This window comes from Carcharodon carcharias, chromosome 10 (assembly GCF_017639515.1).
Source record: "Carcharodon carcharias isolate sCarCar2 chromosome 10, sCarCar2.pri, whole genome shotgun sequence".
Lineage (NCBI taxonomy): Eukaryota > Metazoa > Chordata > Chondrichthyes > Lamniformes > Lamnidae > Carcharodon > Carcharodon carcharias.
Window position 1 is genome coordinate 159,749,682 of NC_054476.1, and position 24,155 is coordinate 159,773,836.

Below are 24,155 nucleotides of genomic sequence, written 5' to 3' on the forward strand. Positions count from 1 at the left end.
TGTTAAATTAATTGGAAATTGCATTTTTTTACTTGCATTCTTCAGGTCCATATTGGTATTGCAGGATTTGTCACAGATGCTGTGTTTGGCTCGGGGATTTCTAATGCAGCTATTGTAGTCGCTGGCATTGATCATAATATTACAACAGGCAGTTTTGGCGATTTCCACAGGTTGCTTGTACCAGGGACCTACAATGTAACAGTTGTTGCACAAGGGTAAGGAAAATGAAAGACAAATGATTCTTTCGTCTTTGATCTATTGACAGCCATATGCCAGACAAAGCTAGATCATTGAAGAAAGCACATTTATTGTCTATCCTTTATTGTCCATCCTTGATTTCCCTCTGGAAGATAGTGGTGAACCACTGCAGTCCTTGTAGAGCAGGTGTGTCTACAGCACCATTAAGGAAGGAGCTCCAGGATTTTTGATCCAACAACAGTAAAAACACAACAATATATTTCCCAAGTCAGGATGGTGTGTAACTTGGAAAACCTGAAGGTGGTGGTGCCCTTATGTGCCTGCTGCCCTTCTTCCAAGCGATAGAAATCATGGGTTTGGGTGCTGTTGAAGGAGCCTTGGTGAGTTGCTGCAGTGCATTTTGTAGATGGTACACACTGCTATCAAGTTGTGCCAGTAGTAGAGGGGATTAAGATCTCTTGATCTAAATAATGTGAGACACATCATATTGAAATTAATTTAAGCAAAAAAGTAATGGATCATTGAAAGCATATAGCAAACTGTAAAGCTGCAGTAATGATCCCTCAAGACCATCTAATTTGATGTGATATATTGGCTGAACACTGTAAATGTTACCTTTTTAAGTGTGTACATCTTTTATTGTTGACTTTGAGGGGTTAATTTGTCATTCTAGCATCTTGTTGTAAAATTAACAGTTTAAAAATTGATCTTGGCCTTTAATAGATTTGGCTGGATTCTAAAGTCTGGTTAATTTACAGTTAGTTTTTGAAAATGAATTATTGCAAAAGATTTAAGACATTCATTGAAAGACATGTTGAAAAAAATGCTAGAGGTGTTGCTCTTGTCTTCACAGTTACATGCCTGTCACTATCTTCAATGTTGAGGTGCTTGAGGGCCCAGCAACGCAACTTAATTTCACGCTTCAACCTCAAGTAGCTGCAGATAATCATACCTTTGAGACGACTACCTCCACTGAATTCAGGACACAAAATGTATCAGAAATGGAAGATGAGCATCAGTCTAGAGCCACCGAACCGGAGTCCGAAACCAATGAACCTGCAAACTTCAGGCACCATAATTACGCAGACATGGAGATCCTGCTGAGGAAATACGCCACAGACCACCCAGCAATCACACGTCTATATACAGTTGGGAAATCAGTGGATCAAAGGAATTTGTATGTTATGGAAATATCAGACCATCCAGGCATCCATGAAATGGGTATAGTTGCAAGAAAATAGTACAGAATTTGATTTAAATGCATCTAGATTGCAAGGCTTGAAATGAGTGCTGCAGAAATCCTTATTCTAACAGTAGAAACAAGTTCAAAAAGTGCTGGATAAACTCAGCAGGCCTGGCAGCATCCATGGAGAGAAAGGCAGATTTAACGTTTCGAGTCCAAATGACTCTTCTTCAAGAGTCAAACGGACTCAAAATGTTCACTCTGCCTTTCTCTCCACAGATGCTGTCAGACCTGCTGAGTTTTTCCAGCACTTTTTGTTTTTGTTTCAGATTTCCAGCATCCGCAGTATTTTGTCTTTATCTTAGCAGAAACTAGTTGTTGTTAGCAAGTAACAGGCCTACAGTCCTGCAATATTTTGCTTTCGATTAACTGATTACAAACAAAAATTAAAATTTGTATATCAGGAGAATTTGAAGAAAACTGGCACAAGAATCTTTCCTTGCTCACTCTAACAGCACAGAATGTGTGTCATTTTGAACATTTGTTCTAGCCTAGTAAACAAGCCATACCTAACCTCTAACTCTTCCTAAACTTAGTTGGCTTACATTGTTTCAGAGCTAAGATTGATTTAGGATTGGAAATGAAAGCTGCTCAGTAAATACAGGAGATTATTTTCTATTCTATCAGAATGTGTCTAGATAATGTGACAATTTCTATTCCATGGGGTAAATAATTGTTTCATGAGGTTTTTTCCTGTTTTGTGAAATATACTTTGGCAAGTTTTTAATTCACCCTAAAATGCAAGGTGGAAATGAGAAGTCACAGGAAAAAATATATATCACTATCTAAATATTTCCTGGAGGGAAATGTAAAAAAAATATTTTGTCTAGAAGCATTTGGAATGCCAGGGAAATTTGGTAAAGAACTTGGGGCTCTTTTGCACAATTTTCAAGTGCAACTACTTTGTGCATTATTGCCCAGCTGCCTCCCCCACCCCTAGTTTTTGTCTTGCATGTCCATTTCAGCTGTTAACAGTTATTTGAGGAGAAGCTAGGGCAACCCGTCCACACAAATGCTGCCCGAACAGAAGTCTTGCTACCACTCGTGACTTGGATGTGAGATGAAAAGCACCCTTTGTGAGAAGGCCAAGTTTGCGTGCCATTTTATTAATGAATTTGCATTATTCAGCAGAGCTTTCATTTTATAGCAAAAATATTTGCATTAAGTATGTTTGTATATTTTTAAATATCAGTCACCCATGAAGGAAAATGAATTAAGCCATGCTAAGTACATAAATGTTTTTATTTAATTAGGCGAGCCTGAATTCAAATACATCGGAAACATGCATGGGAATGAGGTGGTAGGCCGTGAGCTCCTCCTGAATCTTATTGAGTACCTCTGTAACAACTTTGGAACTGATCCTGAAGTAACCAGTTTGGTGAATAAAACAAGAATCCATATCATGCCTTCCATGAATCCTGATGGATATGAGATGTCAATAGAAGGTGACGTTTTGAGTTTGAAACAATAGGTTTCGGAAGCAAGTTCGTTAAAATGTTTTTACCCTGGATGAAAGAAACTATTCTAATAATCAATTCCAATATTCAGTAATGAGTTTCAAGGTCTGTCCTACAAGCACTCAACTTTAATAGCTCTAAATATTTCTTGTTGCCATGCTCCTCCGATTGAATGGCTGTGTTGATGTTTACTTTCTGATTTGAGACTCAAATAAGATTACTTCTTGAGAGCTTTCTTTACTATTTCCCTCTGTCCTTTCCAAGCCGAAAATTATGTTGTTTTTCCTTGTAGAGATTTTTAAGATCAGCAATTCCTGTGTCAAATATCATTCTGCAAAAGGCTCCTGTGTCTGTAAAATGTGTTTAAGAGCATGCATTATCAAAGCGATAAACAACTATCTTCAGTGCTTTAACGCTTCAGTCATGGTGTGCAAAATATGACTGGCTTGGACTTTCAAAAAATGAAAGAACATTGATAATATTGCGCACAAACCAATTGCTGTTAACTTCAAATTTCTTAGCAACTCTGAAAACTGGTCCATATTCTGATAATTCTCATGTTTTTGCTTACCTATGCATATGCTCAGGCAAGAATTTATGCATTCTTTAGTTTTCCAAAATGCTAATGAGTTCCACTAGTCAACCAATAATGTTGGTGCCCTTGTTTCAGATTACTATACATGAAATCTCTAAAAACGCTTCTGCTTCAACTTGCAGGGGATACAAGTGGTGTGGTTGGCAGAAACAATAGCAACAACTTTGATCTGAATCGCAACTTCCCAGATCAATTCTTTCAAATCCATGAGCCACGACAACCAGAAACATTAGCTATGATGGAATGGCTGCAAAAGACTCCTTTTGTGTTATCTGCTAATTTACATGGTGGTAGGTACCTGTCGTCTTGCGTGGCATTGGAGATTTAGTAATCAGATTTATTAGACGGTTTGAATAATTAGTGTGCTTCAAAAAGCCGGAAATTGGACTAGAATTTTGCAATGTCAAAACAGCAAATGGCAGTTTATTACAAAATGCTCCAATTTATTGTTTCTCCCCTTTATCAAATTTTCTTCTCTTGAAGACACACTGACTTCTTGCTGGAGTACAGTTCATGGGCAGTGAGCAACCTCCATCTTTCCCTGGTCATTATTATTCATATTTGAATTTTGGCAATGAGTGTTGGGAGGATTTGAAGGGAAGGAACCACCAAGCCTGGTCATCCTTTCCCACATCATCCACGCATCTATACATCCAACAGCAGCAGCTGGGTAGTGATTTGGAGCAGTACCACCATTTGGTCATGTCTTTTCTTTGCTGCCCTCCTTGAACCTTTCCACTACCTCAGCCTTTGATCAGCTAACTTAGCACCTGGTTTAGACCTTCCCTGTTGGTCTGATGATCCTGATTCTTGGGACTATGTCTTAAAGATGCACTTTATCGCCTGTGGCCCAGTCTACCCTCCTATCTGTCCTGGTGTGATTCTCTGTGTCCATCCAGCTCTTGTTCCCTGGTATAGATGATTTTTATGCCACTAGGCCTGCTAAACTTACTGTACTTCTAAGCCAAAGTATTCATCTGATCAAGTGATGACTCTCTTAATTAGGAGGCAAATCTAAAAGGAATGAAACCAGACGGACCATCCAGCATTGACCTAGGCATGGGAAATGACAATGGCAAACTCGGCCCTGTTGACCCTGCAAAATCCTCTTTTCTAACACCTTGAGGGTTAGTGCCAAAATTGGGAAAGCTGTCTCACAGGCTAGTCAAGCAACAGCCTGACAGAGTCATAGTCATGGAATCGCACCTTACAGATAATGACCCAGAGACCACCATCAGCATCCCTGGGTATGCCCTGCGCCAGCAGGAGGACAGAACAAGCAGAGGTGATGGCACAGTGGTATACAGTCAGGAGGGAGTTGGACTGGAAGCCCTCAATGTCTACTCCGGACCCCATGAAGTCTCATGGCATCAGGTCAAACATGGGCAAGAAAGCCTCCTGCTAATTGCCATGTGTACCTCCCCCCAACCCTCAGCTAATGAATCAGTATTCCTCCATGTTGAACATCACTTGGAGGAAGCACTGAGGGTGGAAGGGGTGCAGAATGTACTCTGGGTGGGGGATTTCAGTTTCCATCACCAAGAGTGGCTCAGTAGTACCATTATACACTGAGCTGGCCAAGTCCTAGAGGACATAGCTGCTAGACTGAGTCTGCAGCAGACAGTGAGGAAACCAACAAGAGGGAGAAACATACTTGACCTCATCCTCACCAATCTGCTTGCCGCAGCTGCATCTGAGCCCATGACAGTATCAGTAGGAGTTACCATCGCACAGTCCTTGTGGAGACAAAGTCCTGTCCTCGTGAAGAATACCCTCATTGTGTTGTCTGGCACTACCACCTTACTAAATGGGATAGATTTCAAACAGATCTGCAGCTTGAGACTGGGCAACCGTAAGGTGCCAGGGGCCATCAGCAGCAGAATTGTACTCGACCACAATCTGTAACCTCATGACCTGGCATATCCCCCACTCTACCATTATCATCAAGCCAGGGGATCAACCTTCGTTCAATGAAGAGTGCAGGAGGGCATGCCAGGAGCAGCACCAGGCATACCTAAAAATGAGGTGTCAACCTGGTGAAGCCACAACACAGGACTACTTGCGTGCCAAACAGCATAAGCAGCAAGTGATAGAGCTAAATGATCCCACAACCAATGGATCAGATCTAAGCTGTGCAGTCCTGCCACATCCAGTCGTGAATGGTGGTGGACAATTAAACAGCTCGTTGGAGGAGGATCCACAAATATACCCATCCTCAATGGTGGAGGAGCCCAGCACATCGGTGCAAAAGATAAATCTGAAGCATGAGTGGGTGGTCCATCTTGGCTCCCCTCTGGATGTCCCCATTGTCACAGGTTTCTTGTTTTCAGTCAATTCTATTCACTCTACATGATATCAAGAAACTGCTGAAGGCACTGGATGCTGCAAAGGCTATAGACCTAACAATATTCCAGCAATACTATTGAAGACTTGTGCTCCAGAATTTGCTGCGCCCCTAGCCAAACTGTTCCAGTACAATTACAACACTGGCATCTACCTGGCAATGTGGAAAATTGCCCAGGTATGTCCAGTACGCACAAAAAGCAGGACAAATCCAACATGGCCAATTACTGCCCCCATCTGCTTATTCTCGATCATCAGTAAAGAGATGGAAGGGGTCATCAACACTGCTGTCAAGCAGCACTTGCTTAGCAATAACCTGCTCACTGATGCTCCATATGGGTTCTGCCAGGGCCACTCAGCTCCTGACCTCATTACAGTCTTGGTTCAAACATGGACAGAAGAGCTGAACTCCAGAGGTGAAGTGAGAGTGACTACACTTGACAGCAAGGCAGTATTTGACCAAGTGTGGCATCAAGGAGACCTAGCAAAGCTGGAGTCAATGGGGATTGGGGGGAAAGTCTCCACTGGTTGGAGTCATACCTAGCACAAAGGAAGATGGTTGTGGCTATTGGAGGTCAATCATCTCAGTTTCAGGACATCATTGCAGGAGTTCCTCAAGATAGTGTCCTAGGCACAACCATCTTCAGATGCTTCATCAACTACCTTCCTTCCATCATAAGGTCAGAAGTAGGGATGTTCACTGAGCACAATGCTCAGCACCATTCATGACTCCTCAGATACTGAAACAGTCTATGTCCAAATGCAGCAAGACCTGGACAATATCCAGGCTTGCGCTGACAAATGGCAAGTAACATTCGTGCCAGACAATGACCATCTCCAACAAGAAAGAATCCAAACATCGCCCCTTGACATTCTGGCAGTACCATCATTGAATCCCCCATTATCAGCATCCTGGGGGGGGTTACCATTGACCAGAAACTGAACTGGGTCAGCCATAAAAATGCTGTGGCTACAAGAGCACGTCAGAGACTAGGAATCCTGTAAGTGAGTAACTCCCCCTCCTGACCCCCCAAACCCTGTCCACCATCTACAAGGCATAAGTCAGGAGTGTGATGGAATACTCTCCACTTGCCTGGATGAGTGCAGCTCCAACAACACTCAAGAAGCTAGACGCCATCCAGGAAAACCAACCTGCTTAATTGGCACCCCATCCACAAACATTCACTCCCTCCACCACCGACGCACAGCAGCAGCAGTGTATACCACCTACAAGATGCACTGCAGGAACTCACCAAGGCTCCTTAAACAGCATCTTCCAAACCCACAACTGGTACCATCTAGAAGGACAAGGGCAGCTGACATATGGGAATATTACCACACGCAAGTTCCCCTCCAAGCTACTCACCATCCTGACTTGGAAATATATCGTTGTTCCTTCATTGTCACTAGGTCAAAATCCTGGAACTGTAGCGGTTCAAGAAGGCAGCTCACCACCACCGCCTTCTCAAGGGCCATTACGGATGGACAATAAATGCTGACCTAAGCAGCGATGCCTACGTCCCATGCATGAATTTTGGTTAAAAAGGCACAACAGTCAAAGAATGGCATACTGGACTAGTATGTGAATGTAACTTCAAGACAGAGTTCCACAAGTTGATAAGAGATGCAAGATAGCCTTGATATATCAAGTATTAGTTTAACATACTTAAGTTAATTTGATGCTAGGAACCATGACAATATTTTGATATTTTGAAATTTAGTATAATAAAATTCTTATTATCCAACATGTACGGGGAATGAGTGGTGCCAGTTAATAAAAAATGTCGGTTAATGGGGAGTTCCATATACCAATGGAATACAGCGCATTCTTGTAGCATGAACTGATATGGAAGTAGTCAGGAAGTAAAGAGCAGTATTCTTTTACTTCTAATCTTCAACAATACGTTAAAACATTAAATAAAGTATAACATAATACAGTATACAGGTACGGGTTCTGGATAACTTGGTAATTGCTTCCAGTTGGTAAAGTGATGATTCGTATTAAGGGGAACATCAGAAATTCCAGTTAGTAGAGAATTCCAGTTGGTATTGCAGGATAACGGTTTACTATAAATCAAGATTTAACTTAGTTCTTACATTTCATCTGTCAAGTCAACTAACAACCTATCCAGCTTTGTGTATGAAAAACTTAGAGCTACAGGGTGGAAGTATTTATATACGACTTGCTGATCTCACTGAGCGTGGAAACAGGGAACTTGAGAAGTGGAAATGCAATAATGAATGATAGGAGATTCTTCTTGAGTGGAATTGAAGTGCCATTTAATGGGATTAGGTAATGATAGTAATTTAAATTACCAGATGCCACTAGATGCAAAAGCATGTATTTAATTCTCTATTTACTTGAACTAGCTTGATAAACCAGTGATGTCTTTGGAAGGAAATATATTTAAGTATTTAAAAATGTTTCTTAATGCAAACTTTGGGAGGAAAATGGTCATTTATCAACACACACATTTTGGGCAATTGTGTAAGCTTTTTAATGTTTCCTTTGAACGTTTTCTTTATAATATATTTGCAAACATAAGTCTAAACTGTATTGCTTTGGTGTTTTACTTTTAAATAATTTTAGGATATTGGAAGAAAGAATAAAACTGTTGTTCTTGTATTTTGAAAAGGTTCCCTGGTAGTGAACTACCCTTATGATGATGATGCAGAAGGCATTATTGTGTACAGTAAGTCACCGGATGATGCCATCTTTAAGCAGTTGGCACTTTCTTTTGCAAAGGTACCAGTTTACTTAAGTTTCTTTCACTTTTCAAGCAAGTCTTTGTGTGCTTCCTAAGGTGATTGGTTCTAAAAACTTAACCAAAGTTGTACTAAATGTACTATTGTAAACTTAATCTCGTTTTATAAATGGGTGTGTTTGCAATTATGTCACCATATTTAGATTAATTACTCCAGTAAGATTGATTAGTATTTGATAGATTTCTGTAAAGTAGACGAGTCTGATGGAGAGATGGCGGCATAGTGGTAATACCACTGGACTAGTAATCCAGAGGGACACAGGTTTCAGTTCCATCACGGCAGCTGGAATTTAATTTCAGTTCAATGAAAGCTATTCTCAGTAATGGTGACTGTGACAACTATCATTAATTGTCATAAAAAACAGCTGTTTCACTCACACCCTTTAAGGAAGGAAACCTACTATCCTTACCTGGCCTGGCCTACATGTGACTCCAGATCCACAGGAATGTGGTTGACTCTTAACTGCCTTCTGAAATGAGTTAGTAAGCCACTTAATTGAATGGCAGTTAGGGATGGGCAACAAATGCAGTCCTTGACAGTGATACCCACCTCCCATGAAAGAATAGGCTTTTTTAAAATGCATAGATTTCATTTGGTGAATAGTAGTGAATTTTCACCAACATATTCCATCGTGCAGTAAGGCGAGTTCTTAAACTTCAATGTAGCATTACTTAAACATAACATAACTTTGGAATTACCATCGCTGAAGCCCCCACTATCAACATCCTGGGGGTTACTGCTGAATCCTTGACTGTCAACATCTTGGCGGGGACCATCGAATCACCCACTCTCAACACTCAGGGGGTTACCATTGACCAAAAACTGAACTGGTTTTAGCCATATAAATACTGTGGTTACAAGAGCAGGTCAGAGGCTGGGAATTGTGCAGCAAGTAACTTGCCTCCTGACTCCCCAAAGCTTGGCCCACCATCCACAAGGCACTCGTCAGGAATGTGATGGAGTACTCTACACTTTCCTGGATGAGTACAGCTCCAATAACACTCAAGAAACTTGACACCGTCCAGGACAAAGCAGCTCTCTTGATTGCATATTGTGGTGATGGGGTGCCATTCACTCCTCCCACCACCGATGCACAGTGGAAACAGTGTGTACCATCTACAAGATGCGTGTAGCAACTCACCAGAGCTCCTCCGACAACACTTTCCAAATCTGTGCCCTCTGCCACCTAGAAGGACAAGGGCAGCATGGGATCACCATCACCTTCAAGTTCTCCAAGCCACATGCCATCCTGACTTGGAACTATATCGCCATTCCTTCACTGTCATTGGGTTGAATCTGGAACTAACTTCCTAACAGCACTGAATATATGTACATTGCATGGACTGTGGCTGTTGAAGAAGGCCCCCCCCCCCCCCCCCCCCCCCCCCCAACCTCCGCTTCCTGCCTTCACAGTCCACCGTCTCTCCATTTTCTGGGAGCGGAATGGCAGAGGAAGGCGAAGGAAGCCAATCCAGGCCTGTGATTTCCACACCCCTGTGCAACAATGTGCCCCACTGCGAAAGAACATGTGGATCCAGAATTGGGCCCCTCAGTCACTTGAACTCTCACCAAGCCTGATGGACACCATCCTCGATTCCGAGGGACCGCTGCCGCTGACAGTTTTCTGGGATTAGCCCTTACCTGTTTAATTTTACACACCATAGAAACTTGCCCATTACCAAGCTAAGACTAACTAGCCTATAATTTCCAGGTTTATTTCCCTTGAATAAAATTGTAATATTTACCACCCTCGAGTTGCCACTATTCCTGTGAAAAGGCCCTTTTGTTTGACCCTTGAGATGAAATTTGCATTTTGTCTGTAGACTTTGTTGAAGTAAACATCCTAAGATCTAGCTGTCCTATTTGAGAAATTGGTAAAGGAAATCATTCATGAAAGCACTGCTCCCTGAAAGCACACCCTAATAGTTCAATGAAATGTTTAAAAGGAAGCATGAATTAATAAGACCCTATAGTTTTATCCCATTAAAGTCAGTGGACCTTGATTACAACAATGGTCTAAATAAACTAATGCTTTTTGGTTGGAATATGTGAAATTTTGAAAGTTTTGAATTTTTTGTACTTTTCATAACCTTCTGGTTTTTCATAATTTGGATTTTTACTTCACTGTCATGATTGCCTAATGATGGGGAATGATAAAAGTATTATACTGGTGGTGGTTTTTGAAGTTACTTTACCTGACTTGAGAGTAGTTGGTAATGACGGTTTCAATTCTGGGCACTGTTCATTCTGCTCAGAATGGACATCTCTAATTTTGATGCCTAATTTTCCCCATCAATCTAGAAGTTCTTTTAATTTAAGACAATCATCTGCAGACAAACTTTGAAGAGAAATTTAACAAAAGAAGCCTGTTGTAGGTCAAATGGTCAGATTTGTTTGAGATCCAGTTACAGTACACCTAATTAGTTCACCAATTTTTTTTTTAGGAAAACAGCCCAATGTTTGAAGGTCATCCTTGTAAAGATATGTACCCTGAAGAATATTTCCCTCGGGGAATCACAAATGGTGCACATTGGTATAATGTACCAGGTAAGAAACATTTTGGCACTTCACAATCCTCTTTTAGCCGTAGTCATTTTTCTTTGGATCAAGAAATCATTCCATTGTTTTATACATTGTCACACAAATCAGCACTTGAACAGTAGAGATGCTTGCAGGGTCCTAACTCATGTTTTGTGCAGAGCTATTTTGGCAATCTTTTTAATGATTCGCTACTTTATGATCCAAGGGCCCAAGGCAAATCCTGCAACCTTGGTTTTCTAGTGGAGGGCCTTCACCGGGGTTGGCAACTTTAATAACAGGAAGGTTGTTTTTTTTTTAAATTAGTCAAACCACAAACACCTTAAGAGCCACAATGCTGCAACTTGAACGTCAGTAATAATGAAAAACAAAAGAGTGACATTTCAGCAACATTTTGAAGGATTTTATAAAAACCATCATTCATTTAGTAACTTTTATCACAAGTGCAATGTTAATAAAATTTTAAAAAAACAATTGCCATTAAAATGGGCTTGATTGATCAAGTTTGGGAGCTGTGCATGAGTCCTTGCTGAGCCAGTTGAAGACCCCTGGCATACCTCTAAAATGTTAATTCTCTTTGTAAATGTTAAAGTACCTCCTGTTTATTTCTGTAATTTAGGGTTTCATCCTTTAACAAACTAAGCATTGTTCAGGCACATCAGTGGTTTTGTATCCTATGCTGCCACTGTCTTTAGGGAAGGAACCCATAGGACTAACTAAAGGTTCATAATTGCTTTCTGCACGCTGTTTTAATCAGTGTTCAATTGATTGATAGCAGATACAAAGCTTTTAGAGCAGTCATCACCCATTTACTATGTTACTGTCCAGCAGAAACTGCAACACGTGAAATTGACTATGATGGATCGCTTTTTTTATTCATTCATGGGATGTGAGAGTCGTTGGCTAGGCCAGCATTCATTGCCCATCCTTCATTGTCCTTGAGAAGGTGGTGGTGAGCTGCCTTCTTAAACCGCTGCAGGCGAGAGCTATGCCTTTCCTCTATGCTGCTGGATTATGTGGTGAATGTGGAATAAAGAAAGTTGTACTACTTAGCTAGGCGATCATCTTCATTCGTTGAACAGGTTGCATCCTGTACACATTACAATCGCACAGGGTCTGCAAGGGTGCAGTACTAACATAAGAAATGGGAGCCAGGAGCAAGCCATTTGGCCCTTCTCGCTTGCTCTGCTATTCAATAATCTTTTACTTCCATTCCACTATCCCCTATCCCTCATTCCCCAAATAACCAAAAGTATTTATTGACCTTAAATGTACTGAGCATTCGCAGTTCTCAGGTTAGAGAATTTCAAAGATTCTCAACACTTTGAGTGAATAAATTTCTCCTCATCTCAGGCCTAAATGGATCTGAGACTGTGACTCTTAGTTGTGGATTCTCCAACTAAGGGAAACATCCTCCAGCAATAATCCTGTCAAGCCTCTTGAGGATGTTATGCTGCAGTGAGATTACCTCTCTCATTCTTCTAAACACTGGTCCAGTCTACTCAATCTTTCCTCATAGGACAATCCCTTTTATCCCAAGGATCAGTCTAGTGATCCTTCATTGTACTCCCTCATAAGTAAGTCTATCCATCCTTGGGTAAAGGGAACAAAACTGTACACAGCTCAGGTGTTCAGGGTGAGATTGATTAGTGTTGTTTAGCTTCAGGTTAAAATGAATTTATGCTATGGTGCAGATTCGAGTCATAGAAGTCTACAGCACAGAAAAAGGCCCTTTGGCCCATCATGTCTGCGCCGGTCAAACAAGTACCTAACTATTCTAATCCGATTTTCCAGCACGAGGCCTATAACCTTGTATGCCATGGCATTGCAAGTGCACATCCAAATACCTAAATGTTATGAGGGTTTCTGCCTCTACCACCCTTTCAGGCAGTGAGTTCCAGATTCCCACCACCCTCTGGGTGAAAAAATTCTTCCTCTCATCCCCTCTGAACCTCCTGCCCCTTACCTTAAATGTATGCCCCCTGGTTATTGATCCCACCACCAAGGGGAAAAGTTCCTCCCTGTCTACCCTACCTATGCCCCTCATAATTTAATACACCTCAATCATGTCCCCCTCAAAATTCTCTGCTTCAGGGAAAATAACCCCAGTCTATCCAATCTCTCCTCATAACTAAAATTCCTCAGCCCAGGCAACATCCTGGTAAATATTCTAGCTGTGGCTTAATCAGTTATACAGTTCCAGCATAATCTCCCTGCTCTTATGTTCTATGCCTTGGCTAATAAAGGCAAGTATCCCATATGCCTCCTTAACTACCTTATCTACCTGCCCCACTACCTTAGGGGACCGGTGGACATGCACAAGTCCCTCTGATCCTCAGTACTTCCCAGGGTCCTACCATTCATTGTGTATTTCCATGCCCTGTTTGGCTTGCCCAAGTGCATCACCTCATACTTATCCGGATTAAATTCCATTGAACCCTACTGGACCCAGGCATCCAGTCACAAAAACGCCCCTCGACCATCACCCTCTGCTTCCTGCCACTCATCCAATTCTGGATCCAATTTGCCTTGGATACCATGGGCTCTTACCTTTATTATCAGTCTCCCATGTGGGACCTTATCAAAAACCTTTCTGGTGCTTTACATGACATAGGGGTATAAGTTCATTGTTAATGCCTGTGATAGGATAAAACTGACTTGAAGATGGGATAAAGCTAACTTGGAGCACCAATGAACAACGGACTATATTTCTATCATGGTGTATCTAGGATGTATTCCATTCCAATTTTGAAAATATTCTCCGCTGCTAAACTATGCTGTTGTGCTATGGCAAAATGTATCTTAGTAGTTTCATTGAGAAGGTTGAAAACAGCAGTGTAGTACAGATACGATCAACTCTCTGTCCCTTGACTGTAGTTGTATAACTTTTTACCATGATAACCTGTAAGTTAAAGGAAACATTTTTTAAATGTACACTTGGACTTTATAATGCAGGAAAATGTTGTATAGAATATTCAACCAAAGGATTGCATTTATTTTTTTAAAATAATTAAATCTCCCTTTAAATCAAATCTTTGATTAAACTGAAGATTTGTCAGAGGCTATCGATAAGGTTTTTTTTTTGAAATTTGTTATGAAATATTTTGCTCTGAGTCGCTCTCTCTTCTGAAACTGCTGAGCTGTTTGATGAAATAATAAATTCTTGCTCCTCAGGTGGTATGCAAGACTGGAATTACCTTCATACAAACTGCTTTGAAGTTACTATTGAATTAGGCTGTGTTAAATTCCCCCTTGCCAAGGATCTACCAAAGTATTGGAAGCAAAATAAAAGGTCCCTCCTTCAGTTTATAAAACAGGTAGGTTGAGGCTGATCAAACAAAGTCTTTCTTATCTGTTTGCGTGTGAAGTAATTGTTATAAACAGGACTCCAGTGCCATATCTGAGTGATACTAGTGTGCTGCATCCCTCACTGAGGCTACCATTAAAACAAATTAGAAAACTAAGTACATTTAACATCTTAGTAACACTGTATCTTTCCCTCTCCCTGCCAAAAAGGAGTAACCTGATGTGAAACAGCGTTGTATTAAAAAGAAAGATTTGCATTTATATAATGCCTTTCAGGAGCATGGGATGCTTAAAAGTCAGTGAAGTACTTTTGAAGTGTAGACACTGTTGTAATGTAGGAAACACAGCCAATATGCGTACAGCATATTTCCACAAACAACAATATGAAACTGATTATCTTGTCATTATTTCATGTGTGATGTTGATTGAAAGACAAATATTGACCAGGACACCGAGGATAGCTCCCCTCCTCTTTGAAAACAGTGCCATGGGATCTTTTACATCTACCTGAGTAGGCAGTTGGGTATAAAAGCAAAATACTGCACATGCTGGAAGTCTGAAGGCACTGGAAACAGCATGTCAGGCAGCATGTGCGAGTAGAGGTGAGTAGACGATCCTTGACATCAAGGCAGCACTTGACCAAGTGTGGCATCAAGGAGCCCTAAAAAAAATTGAAGTCAATGGGATTCAGGGGGGAAACTCTCCACTGGTTGGAGTCTTGCATAGCACAAAGGAAGATGGTTGTGGTTGTTGGAGGCCAATCATCTCAGCCCCAGGAGTTCCTCAGGGTAATATCGTAGGTCCACTCATCTTTAACTACTTCATCAATGACCTTTTCTCCATCATAAGGTCAGAAGTGGAAATGTTCACTGATGATTGCATTGTGTTCAGTGTAATTCACAAGTTTGCGACTCCTCAGAGACTGAAGGAGTTCATGTCCATATACAGCAAAATCTGGAAAACGTTCGTGCTTAGGCTGATGTGTAGCACGAATGTTACTTGCCACTCAAGGGCCAGGCAATGACCATCTCCAGCAAGAGAGAATGTAACCATCTCCACTTGACATTCAATGGCATTACCATCACTGAATCCGTCACCATCAATATTCTGGAGATCACCATTAACCAAAAACTTAACCACCCATGTAATTACAAGTGCAGATCAGAGGCTGGGAATTCTGCAGCGAGTAACTCATCTCCTGACTCCTCAAAGCCTCTCCACCATCATCAAGGCACAAGTCAGGAGTCTGATGGAATACTCTCCACTTGTCTGGACGTGCAACCCCAATAACACTCAAGAAGCTTGACACATTCCAGGACACAGCAACCTGCTGGATCAGCACCCCATAAATATTCCTCCACTACCAATGCACAGTGGCAGCACTTTGTTCTATTTACAAGATGCACTGCAGCAGCTCACCAAGGCTCCTTCGAAAGCACCTTTGAAACCCTGCAACCTCTACCACCTAGAAAGAAGGGATGATGGCTAATCTAGATTTAGGGAGTTAAGAATTTAAATCATCCTTCAAATTTGAAATGCAGCATTATTAATATCCGTAATTTTAAAAATTGCTGATTTCTTAATTTTATTTGCAAGCAAACAATTTCATAACACAAAATATTTTTGTTCCCCAATGATATGCTATTTAATCCTTTGCTGAAAATCTACACTGGTGGCTGATGAAGATAACATTGTAACTGCTGACTCATTTTGCTGCACTCATACTCAAACTGATCGATTTTCGTTAATGTTTTAACATTAGGTCCACAAAGGTGTGAAAGGATTTGTACTTGATGCTACCAACAGAAAGGGGATTTACAATGCTACCATTATTGTCGCTGAAGTGAACCATCCAGTGAGATCTGCTAAAGATGGAGATTATTGGCGTCTGCTTGTTCCTGGTGTCTATAAGATTACTGCTTCAGCCCTAGGGTGAGAAATAATGAAAGTTGCTGTATATAAATCACATGACTGTGATTGGCACAAAAGTAAAGATTCTGTTCTCTTAATTGCTTACATCATTACAAGTAATATAGAATTACAATTATATGAAATCATATCACAACATGCTTATTCTAGAGTTGAGTTGGCATTTGTGCAGGAAAGGCAGTTAGTTATTATAGTGTGTCAAAGAGAATGGACCATTTGATATGGAATTGATATGTTGTACTTGTAGCGGGATCAGCACCATATTCCAGAAACATTAACTGCTGAAGAACAAATTCTATATGTAATATATAATATTATAATAATATAATCAATGTATAATAAAACAAAGCCAGACTTGGTCCCATTACAAGCCAGTGAGAAAACTTTTTTTTTTAAATAGGTGTTTCTTTGGTTCTTCTGACCTGTGTCTTAATTTTAGGTACACTTTCATTTGTAAATTCCGCTAGATAATTTTAGCATAATATTAATGCTCTACAAAAATTTTGGTTAATGTTAATTGTGACTATTCAGTTATCAAGATTGTTTATTGTCATAAAATCAGGAGAAATATTTTTGAGAAAGAAATTTCTAATCACAAATGTCCAAAAATTTCAAACCAGGCACAATTTTTTTTGCAATGTTTTAATAGTCGCAACCTCATTTATTACAGGTATATCCCAATGACAAGGAATGTGACTGTAGTGGAAGAGGCTGTAGAAGTCAATTTCACTCTTTCGCGTGTTACAGATGACCATGTCAGCATTGGTGATCAAGGCATGACAAACTCTTCAGCAGAGCCTGGGGAGGAGTTTCAACAACTTGTAAGGAGTTTGTCTTCTGAAGAAGGATTGAACCACCTGATTTCATCTGCACGTGTTGACCTCAGTCTCGACCGTTACCACGACTACAAAGACCTGTCTGAAGCTTTGTGTGGGTTACACAGTAACTACCCAACAATTACTAATTTGACCAGGTGGGTATTATATTTTTTTCCTCTGGATCTCTCTGCTTAACTATTAGGTGGATGATGTTAGAGAGCTGTCCAAAGTTGCTGTTCCTGTGGGAAAAGTCCCTGGTTACTGCTTATTGTCTCCTTGTGATTACAATGTTGAGATTTGTAACTTGGCGCATGCGATATTGAGGTCCTTATGCTTATGGTCCTTTGTGTTCGTTGGCTAATTACTTGCTTACCTTAATTATATGTTTGTACTCCTTTGCACTAGGCTGAGCAGATTACCATTTTTGATTGGGGAGACAACTCCCATCAAGTCTTTCCCAATAGTCTATGACTAGACAGTTAATAATAGCTTCTTAATCCTGGTGCTTTATTTCATTACTTAGGATAAATTCCAGTTGAGCTACATTGTGCTTTAATAAATCCTTTGTTCCTTGTTAGTTTATTTTATGTATAAATCCTTATTTCCTTGGTATTTGTGTGGCATCACAAATGTGTATTCATATTTGTAAACTTTGACCATGTCAGAATTTCCGTGATGTTTTGTGTAACATAGGAGTGGACTATACTTTCTTGTTGTTTTCTCCACCCCTCCAAAGTCGAGACTAGAATCTGAAAACGTCAGGATTTAACTTCTCCATCAGGTTGCTACTTCTATCTGATTCTACTGCACTTAGGTTCTAATATTTGAGGAGTTTTACAATATTAAATACTTAAATACAGCTTCCACTAGTGTATAATGGGTCCTGGAGCATCTTCATTTACTTCCACTCATTAAATATTTTCTGTAAACCCTAGTTACCAAAAAGCAATTATGCACAGTAAAGAATTTATTGTGCAAAAGTTACATACAGCATATACTTTTTTGTATTTTATCCATTCTAATAACTACACATTCAGCTCCTGTATTTTTACATATTTGACTTGGTATCTTCTCTTGTGTTTGAACAGTAACTTTGTAATTTTGAGAGAAGTTTGTCTGAATGAGCAGCATTGGTCATTTATTAGGAGTTAGTACCAGTCAGTTTTTCAATTAGTCTTTAATCACTCCTGTGTTGTGGTCTGTAGTTAATTTGGCAATGTATATCCTTCTGTAATTCACCCCAATAATTCTCAATTTAGAATTCCTTTCCTTGCAATTTTTTTGGAGTTAGCAAAGTTATATTGTGCACAGTACTACAATGTGCAATGCAATATTCCATTCCAGAAGGACAATGATTTGGTCTGTTGTTATCATTGATTCGTGCTTCACAGTTCAGTGTAGACTTTTTATTAAGCACCTATCTACCATGAGTTGTTTGCCATTCTATTTAAATAAACATTTTGGTCCTGATTATATTGGAGAAGCTTGGCTAATTGGCTAAGTTTCTTTTGAATTGAACTGAATTTTAAACCTGCTAAGTTTATCATGAAAATAGGATACTGCAGCCTTAAAATGTATATTTAGTAAAAAGGTTATATGATAAATTCTGCAACATAACCTTTTATATAAACTTATTGAAAATACCATAAATTCTAATTGCCTATGAGAGCCATACCGCATAAGTTTCTAATCTCTGTGTTATAAAAAAGATGTAGAAACTCTGGAGAGGGTGTAGAAAAGATTTACAAGAATCATGCTATAATAGAATCAGGAAGATTGAACACCTTCCCACCTATCCCTGATAACCTTTGATTCCCTTCTTAGTCACAACCTATCTACCTCAGCCCTAAAAATATTCAACGACCCTGCCTCCACTGCTCTCTGGGGAAGAGAGAGTTCCAAAGCCTAATGACCCTCTGAGAGAAAAAAAAATTCTCTTCATCTCCATCTTAAATGGGACACCCCTTATTTTAAAACTGTGTCCCTTAGTTCTAGTCTCTGTCACACGAGGAAACATCTTTTCAGCATCTACCTTGTCAAGTCTCCTCAGGATCTTGTGTGTTTCAATAAGGTCACCTCTCATTCTTCTTAACTCCAGTGGACACAGACCCAACCTTTCCTCATAAGATAATCTCCCCCCACGGCCCGCCCAAACCATACCAGGTATCAGTCAAGTGAACCTTCTCTCAACTGCTTCTAATGTGTTCATATCCTTTCTTAAATAAGGAAATTAAAAATCTACACAGTACCCCAGATGTGACTTCACTAAGGCCCTGTCTAATTGCACCAAAAGATCCCTCCTTTTTTATTCTATTCACCTTGCAATAAACTACAACATTCCATTTGCCTTCCTGATCACTTGCTGTACCAGCATTTGAGAGTCTTTTTGAGAGTCATGTACCATGACATTCAGATCCCTCTGTACTTCAGAGTTTTGTAATCTCTCTCCATTCAAATAATATGCTGCTTTTCTGTTGTTCTTGCCAAAGTGGACAATTTCACATTTTCCCACATTATCCATCTGACAAATTTTTGCCTACTCACTTCCACGAGGAATAGTTGAAGCGAATAGAGTAACTGCATTTGAGGGGGAACAAGATTAAATCTTATCGAAAGGAAGAGAAGGTTATGCTAATGAAATGAAGAGGGGTTGGAGAAGGCTTTTGTGGAGCTTAAGCACAGTCTTGGACCATTTGAGTTGGTCGACCCCTGTTTTGTACTGCACATTCTATGTATGTATTAGTTTCATGAGTTCTCCTTTTGGTGAGACAGCATTAATGATAATTAAAAGTTACTTTTGAGAGGGGGCTGTATTGTACTTTCTGCTGTATAAAAATGATAGGCAATCTTGGTTAACTATCACATCTATTTTTGTGCCATAAGTAGAAACTTGCATTCAGACACTGACCCTCATCATCCAAAGCTATCTCTACAAACTAAAACACTTGGAAAGCTGAGTCAGTCTAAACCAATAATTGTATATCTACAAACCATCTTGACCAGTTGCGTATAATTCTTTGAATAACAGATGAGCAACATGCACTAGATAGTCATATGGATTTTCCCAGAATATTTGGTAAGGTAACACATGAGACATGTGACAAAAGTAATGGTGCACCGAATTCAAGAGAATGTGATCATGTGGACAGAGAAGGTTGAATGGGAGAACACCTAAGGATAGAAGATATTTTCTCAGATTGAAAAAGTGTGATGGTGTTCACCAGATGCCTGCGTTAGACCTGCCCTTGTTTGCTATACATGGAAATGGTATGGACTTGGGAATTGGAGACAAAACAACATCAACATTGACACCAAATTTGGTGGTGTGACAAATTGAGATTAAAAAACCATGGAAGATTAAAGGACATAGGTAGCCGGATGGGCAGATAAAAGACAAGTCAATGTCAAAACCTATGAAATAAAAATAGGGAAATTAAATACACTTGAAACAGTAACCTTTGAAATGAAATAGAGGAACAAAGGAACTAATAAACCTTAGTTTGCTGATACCCAGACCATTAAAGATACCTACAGAAGTAGGTATGGACATTTAAGTGAAAAACTAAAGTCTTTTTTTAAAAGAGGTGTTGAATACAAAGGCAAGGGTTTAACATCATAATAGCTTAATTAAGCGCAGGTTGGTTGCAGTTTTCAGCAGCCTATTATAAGAAGGGTATAAAAAGGAGCAGGTTGTTTCATGGGATTTTATGAGTGATCAAGAGTTAGTGATGAAGGGAGACATGAGAAGGTATTGCTTGCTTCACTGTAGTTCAAAAGGTTAAAGGGGCCTTAATGATTATCTTCAGAACTATGCAGAATCCTGATAAATTGCTTCCATTTCTCAGTGAGACAGTAACAAGAGTGCAGAAATTTAAGATAGGCACTAAAACTTAGAGGATGTTAAGAGGAAGAAAATCCTCTTTCACAGGGTGGTTATAAAATGGAATTTGCTTTAGCAAGAGTCCATAAATTCTTCTAATGTAAAGTTAGAGGAGTTTCTTGGAAAATTAGGAAATTGTAGAGTATGGGAATGTAAAAGTAGAGGGATTAGACTAACTATCTAATTAAAGAAAAGTACCAGTACAGGTTCAAAGGGCGACTTTTCCGTTTCTGTGCCATAGCAGTGTAATGATTCTAAATATAGCTTTACAATCCAAGTTATCTTAAACTACTTGGTATTTTAGTTACTGTTTCATGTTGCATTGAAACACTTCGAAGCATCTTTCAGGAATGATGGTTTTGGGGATAAAGACTGGAAGATGATTTTTAAGGAAACTATAGATGAAATGTTCAGCACTTCGGATACTTCATGGGGACATGCAGTGACTGACGTTTGTATTAAAGACAAAGCAACACCAAAATATAAACAATGATATCTATACAGATTTATTTTAGAATGGACTTATATTTTATTTATTTTTCATGTTGATTAAGTTTGGGCCAGAGTGTGGAAGTTCGCCATATTTGGGCCCTGGAAATATCGAATAAACCTGGAGCAAAAGAACTTAAGGAACCAAAGATTAAATTTGTTGCTGGAGTCCATGGGAATGCACCTGTTGGGACAGAGCTGCTTTTGGCATTTGCAGAGTTTCTTTGTATTCTTTATGGGAAAAATCAAGCCATTACAAAGGTAATATTCTGCCATAGCTTTCAAGTGTTTCCTTCAATGTGTATTTTAAAGCTGTTTCTTTGCCCTTCATGATCAATACAACCAATCAGTATATACGTTGCTTTCATTCTCTCCTGAAATTATTAGCAATAGTGTTCGACTCGCTGTATGTATTATTGTTCTGGTGAAATTTCTAGCCAATGTTTGTGATTTAAAAAAAAAAATCTTTAATGGGGTCTGGGCATGGCTGGCAAGGCCAGCATTTGTTGTCCATCCCTAATTGCCATTGAACTGAGTGGCTTGCTCAGCAATTTCAGAGGGCAGTTAAGAGTCAACCATATTGCTGTAAACCTGGAGTTTCATGTAGGCCAGACCAGATTTCCTTCTCTAAAGGACGTTGGTGAACCAGGTGGGCTTTTATAACAATTGATAGATTGATGGTCACAATTACTGAAACTAGCTTTATATTCCAGATTAATTTAATTTAATTTCTACCAGCTGCCGTTGTGGGATTGAGTCCAGTGACTTTACCACTACGCCACACCTCCCCCGAATTGCTTTTAGTAGGAACATGCTGCTTTTTTTAAAACAAAAATTATTTTTGCACTTCGTGTCTGAATCTTTCCTCCTCCCCATCCTTAAGTAGGAAGGCAACTGAGACATATGAACCAAGACAATCCTGGATTGAATGTTGTGTTTATGTAGAGCTGCTCGATTTCAGTTGGATTGGCAGTGGGGGCACCACAATTGATTTCCGTATCCAGCTGCTGCAAGTGCCCTTGTGTGTAGTTGGCTGAGGAGAGGGTTGACTTGTAGGCAATGCTTCTGTAGTGAGATAGCCTAGCATGACTTGATGTATGGTGTTTTCCCTCCATGTAATGAAATTTAACTTTAGAAGTTACTTGTGTGTTCATTTCTCCAGTTCATGTTTGAACTCTGGCCCTCTGATAAGCTTCAATGTTTAGAATTGCTAAATCAGATTGTTAGCTATATTGCTATGACACCTCTGCTAGCAGCATTCTTTTGCTTAGATGCTTTTTTTTTTGGTGAGTGGTTCTTAATAGTTACATCTCTTACCCAAAAAGTTGATGCTGTGGGAGAGTACTATAAAAGTTGTATTTTTCTCTACAGTAGGTAAAAATTCCAACTTGTACATGTACTGTATTCTCTCTCTCTTTCATTGGGTCAGTGGCTAAGCTGAGTCCTGGGTTAATTAAATTACAAGTTTGCATTTTTCCATTTCTCACTACCAGTGACTATAACATCATTACAAGAGTTGGCAACATTTTGTAGATTATCTCCTGGCAGCAATTGTAAACTGCAAAATCCTTCCTGTACAATTGAATGCTGAATAATTCTACAGCTAAAACACTTTTTAGTTATCAAGTTTACTGAACTGCATATTCTATGCAACATCTCAAAATTTCCTTGTAGAAAGGATCCTTAACTGTGTACACAAAATTAATGCATATATGTGGTAAAATTTTAGTTTATCTAGATGTTGCCATTAACAGCCCAGCATTAAATTGTAAGTGCTTACTTCAGTTGGTAAGCAAGTGCTTAAGAACTAATAGTATCATCTGATTTGCCAAAACTGACCCATTGAGTTCAAAAGGTCTAGTTCTTCTGTAGTAGTGGAAGATTTAATACAAAGTTTAAGGAAGCAACATGTGCTTTGTCCATAGATTGGCTGTGGGTGGTGGGACATATCACAAAAGGCCCAAGTACAAGTACACACAGGAGATTTGTTTAAAGTTCAATCATTGCAAAGTTACTTGCAGATCTATTGTAGTGCTATCTGAGAATTATGGCTGCAAAGCAAAAAAAAATTGTTCATTTTTTCCCATCCATGTGTATCAGTAATGTACGTGACTAATTGCTCCTTTGAGCTAAGTATTCTGGATAATGGGCCCACCATTAACTAGCATCTTCTGTGGAAGATATGGATAGTTAAGATGTTTACATGGTTGTAACACAACTAACCAGGGTGACCAAATGTCCTGTATTTGGTGGGATTGTCCCATAATTGAGGCCACTATCCTGTGTCCTGGGTCGAATGCTGCCGGGATGCTGTTTTTCCCATAATTTGGTCCTATAGATCTCATGCATGCGTATAACTCCTACTTTCCTCCTGTTTGCCTGTTCTCACCGCTCTGGCAGCCCACCCCCTCAGAGTTCCTCACCCTTTTAACTGACATTTTAACTTGAGCAATGCAGCGAGCTTGTGTATGAATGCAAGAATTACTGGAATTTCTTTATCCCTGTTCCTGTAATTCCCTGTGGTGTGATGCTGAATATCCATATTTCTAACCTGTATAATATGTAGGCCGTTGACAATATGAATGAAATGGCT

At 39.7% G+C, this 24,155-nt stretch overlaps 1 protein-coding gene across 2 annotated transcripts in view; it reads left to right on the forward strand.

The window, feature by feature from the left end:
- Positions 1–24,155, forward strand: part of LOC121283060 (carboxypeptidase D-like) — a 69,156-nt gene that overhangs the window by 26,725 nt on the left and 18,276 nt on the right. For both annotated transcript variants that reach the window (XM_041197076.1, XM_041197077.1), the window contains exons 4-13: positions 46–215; positions 1,052–1,419; positions 2,695–2,886; positions 3,616–3,783; positions 8,473–8,582; positions 11,047–11,149; positions 14,315–14,457; positions 16,209–16,378; positions 17,046–17,348; positions 21,628–21,823. In XM_041197076.1, the coding sequence (XP_041053010.1) occupies positions 46–215; positions 1,052–1,419; positions 2,695–2,886; positions 3,616–3,783; positions 8,473–8,582; positions 11,047–11,149; positions 14,315–14,457; positions 16,209–16,378; positions 17,046–17,348; positions 21,628–21,823 (1,923 nt within the window). The remainder of the gene's footprint in view (positions 1–45; positions 216–1,051; positions 1,420–2,694; positions 2,887–3,615; positions 3,784–8,472; positions 8,583–11,046; positions 11,150–14,314; positions 14,458–16,208; positions 16,379–17,045; positions 17,349–21,627; positions 21,824–24,155) is intronic.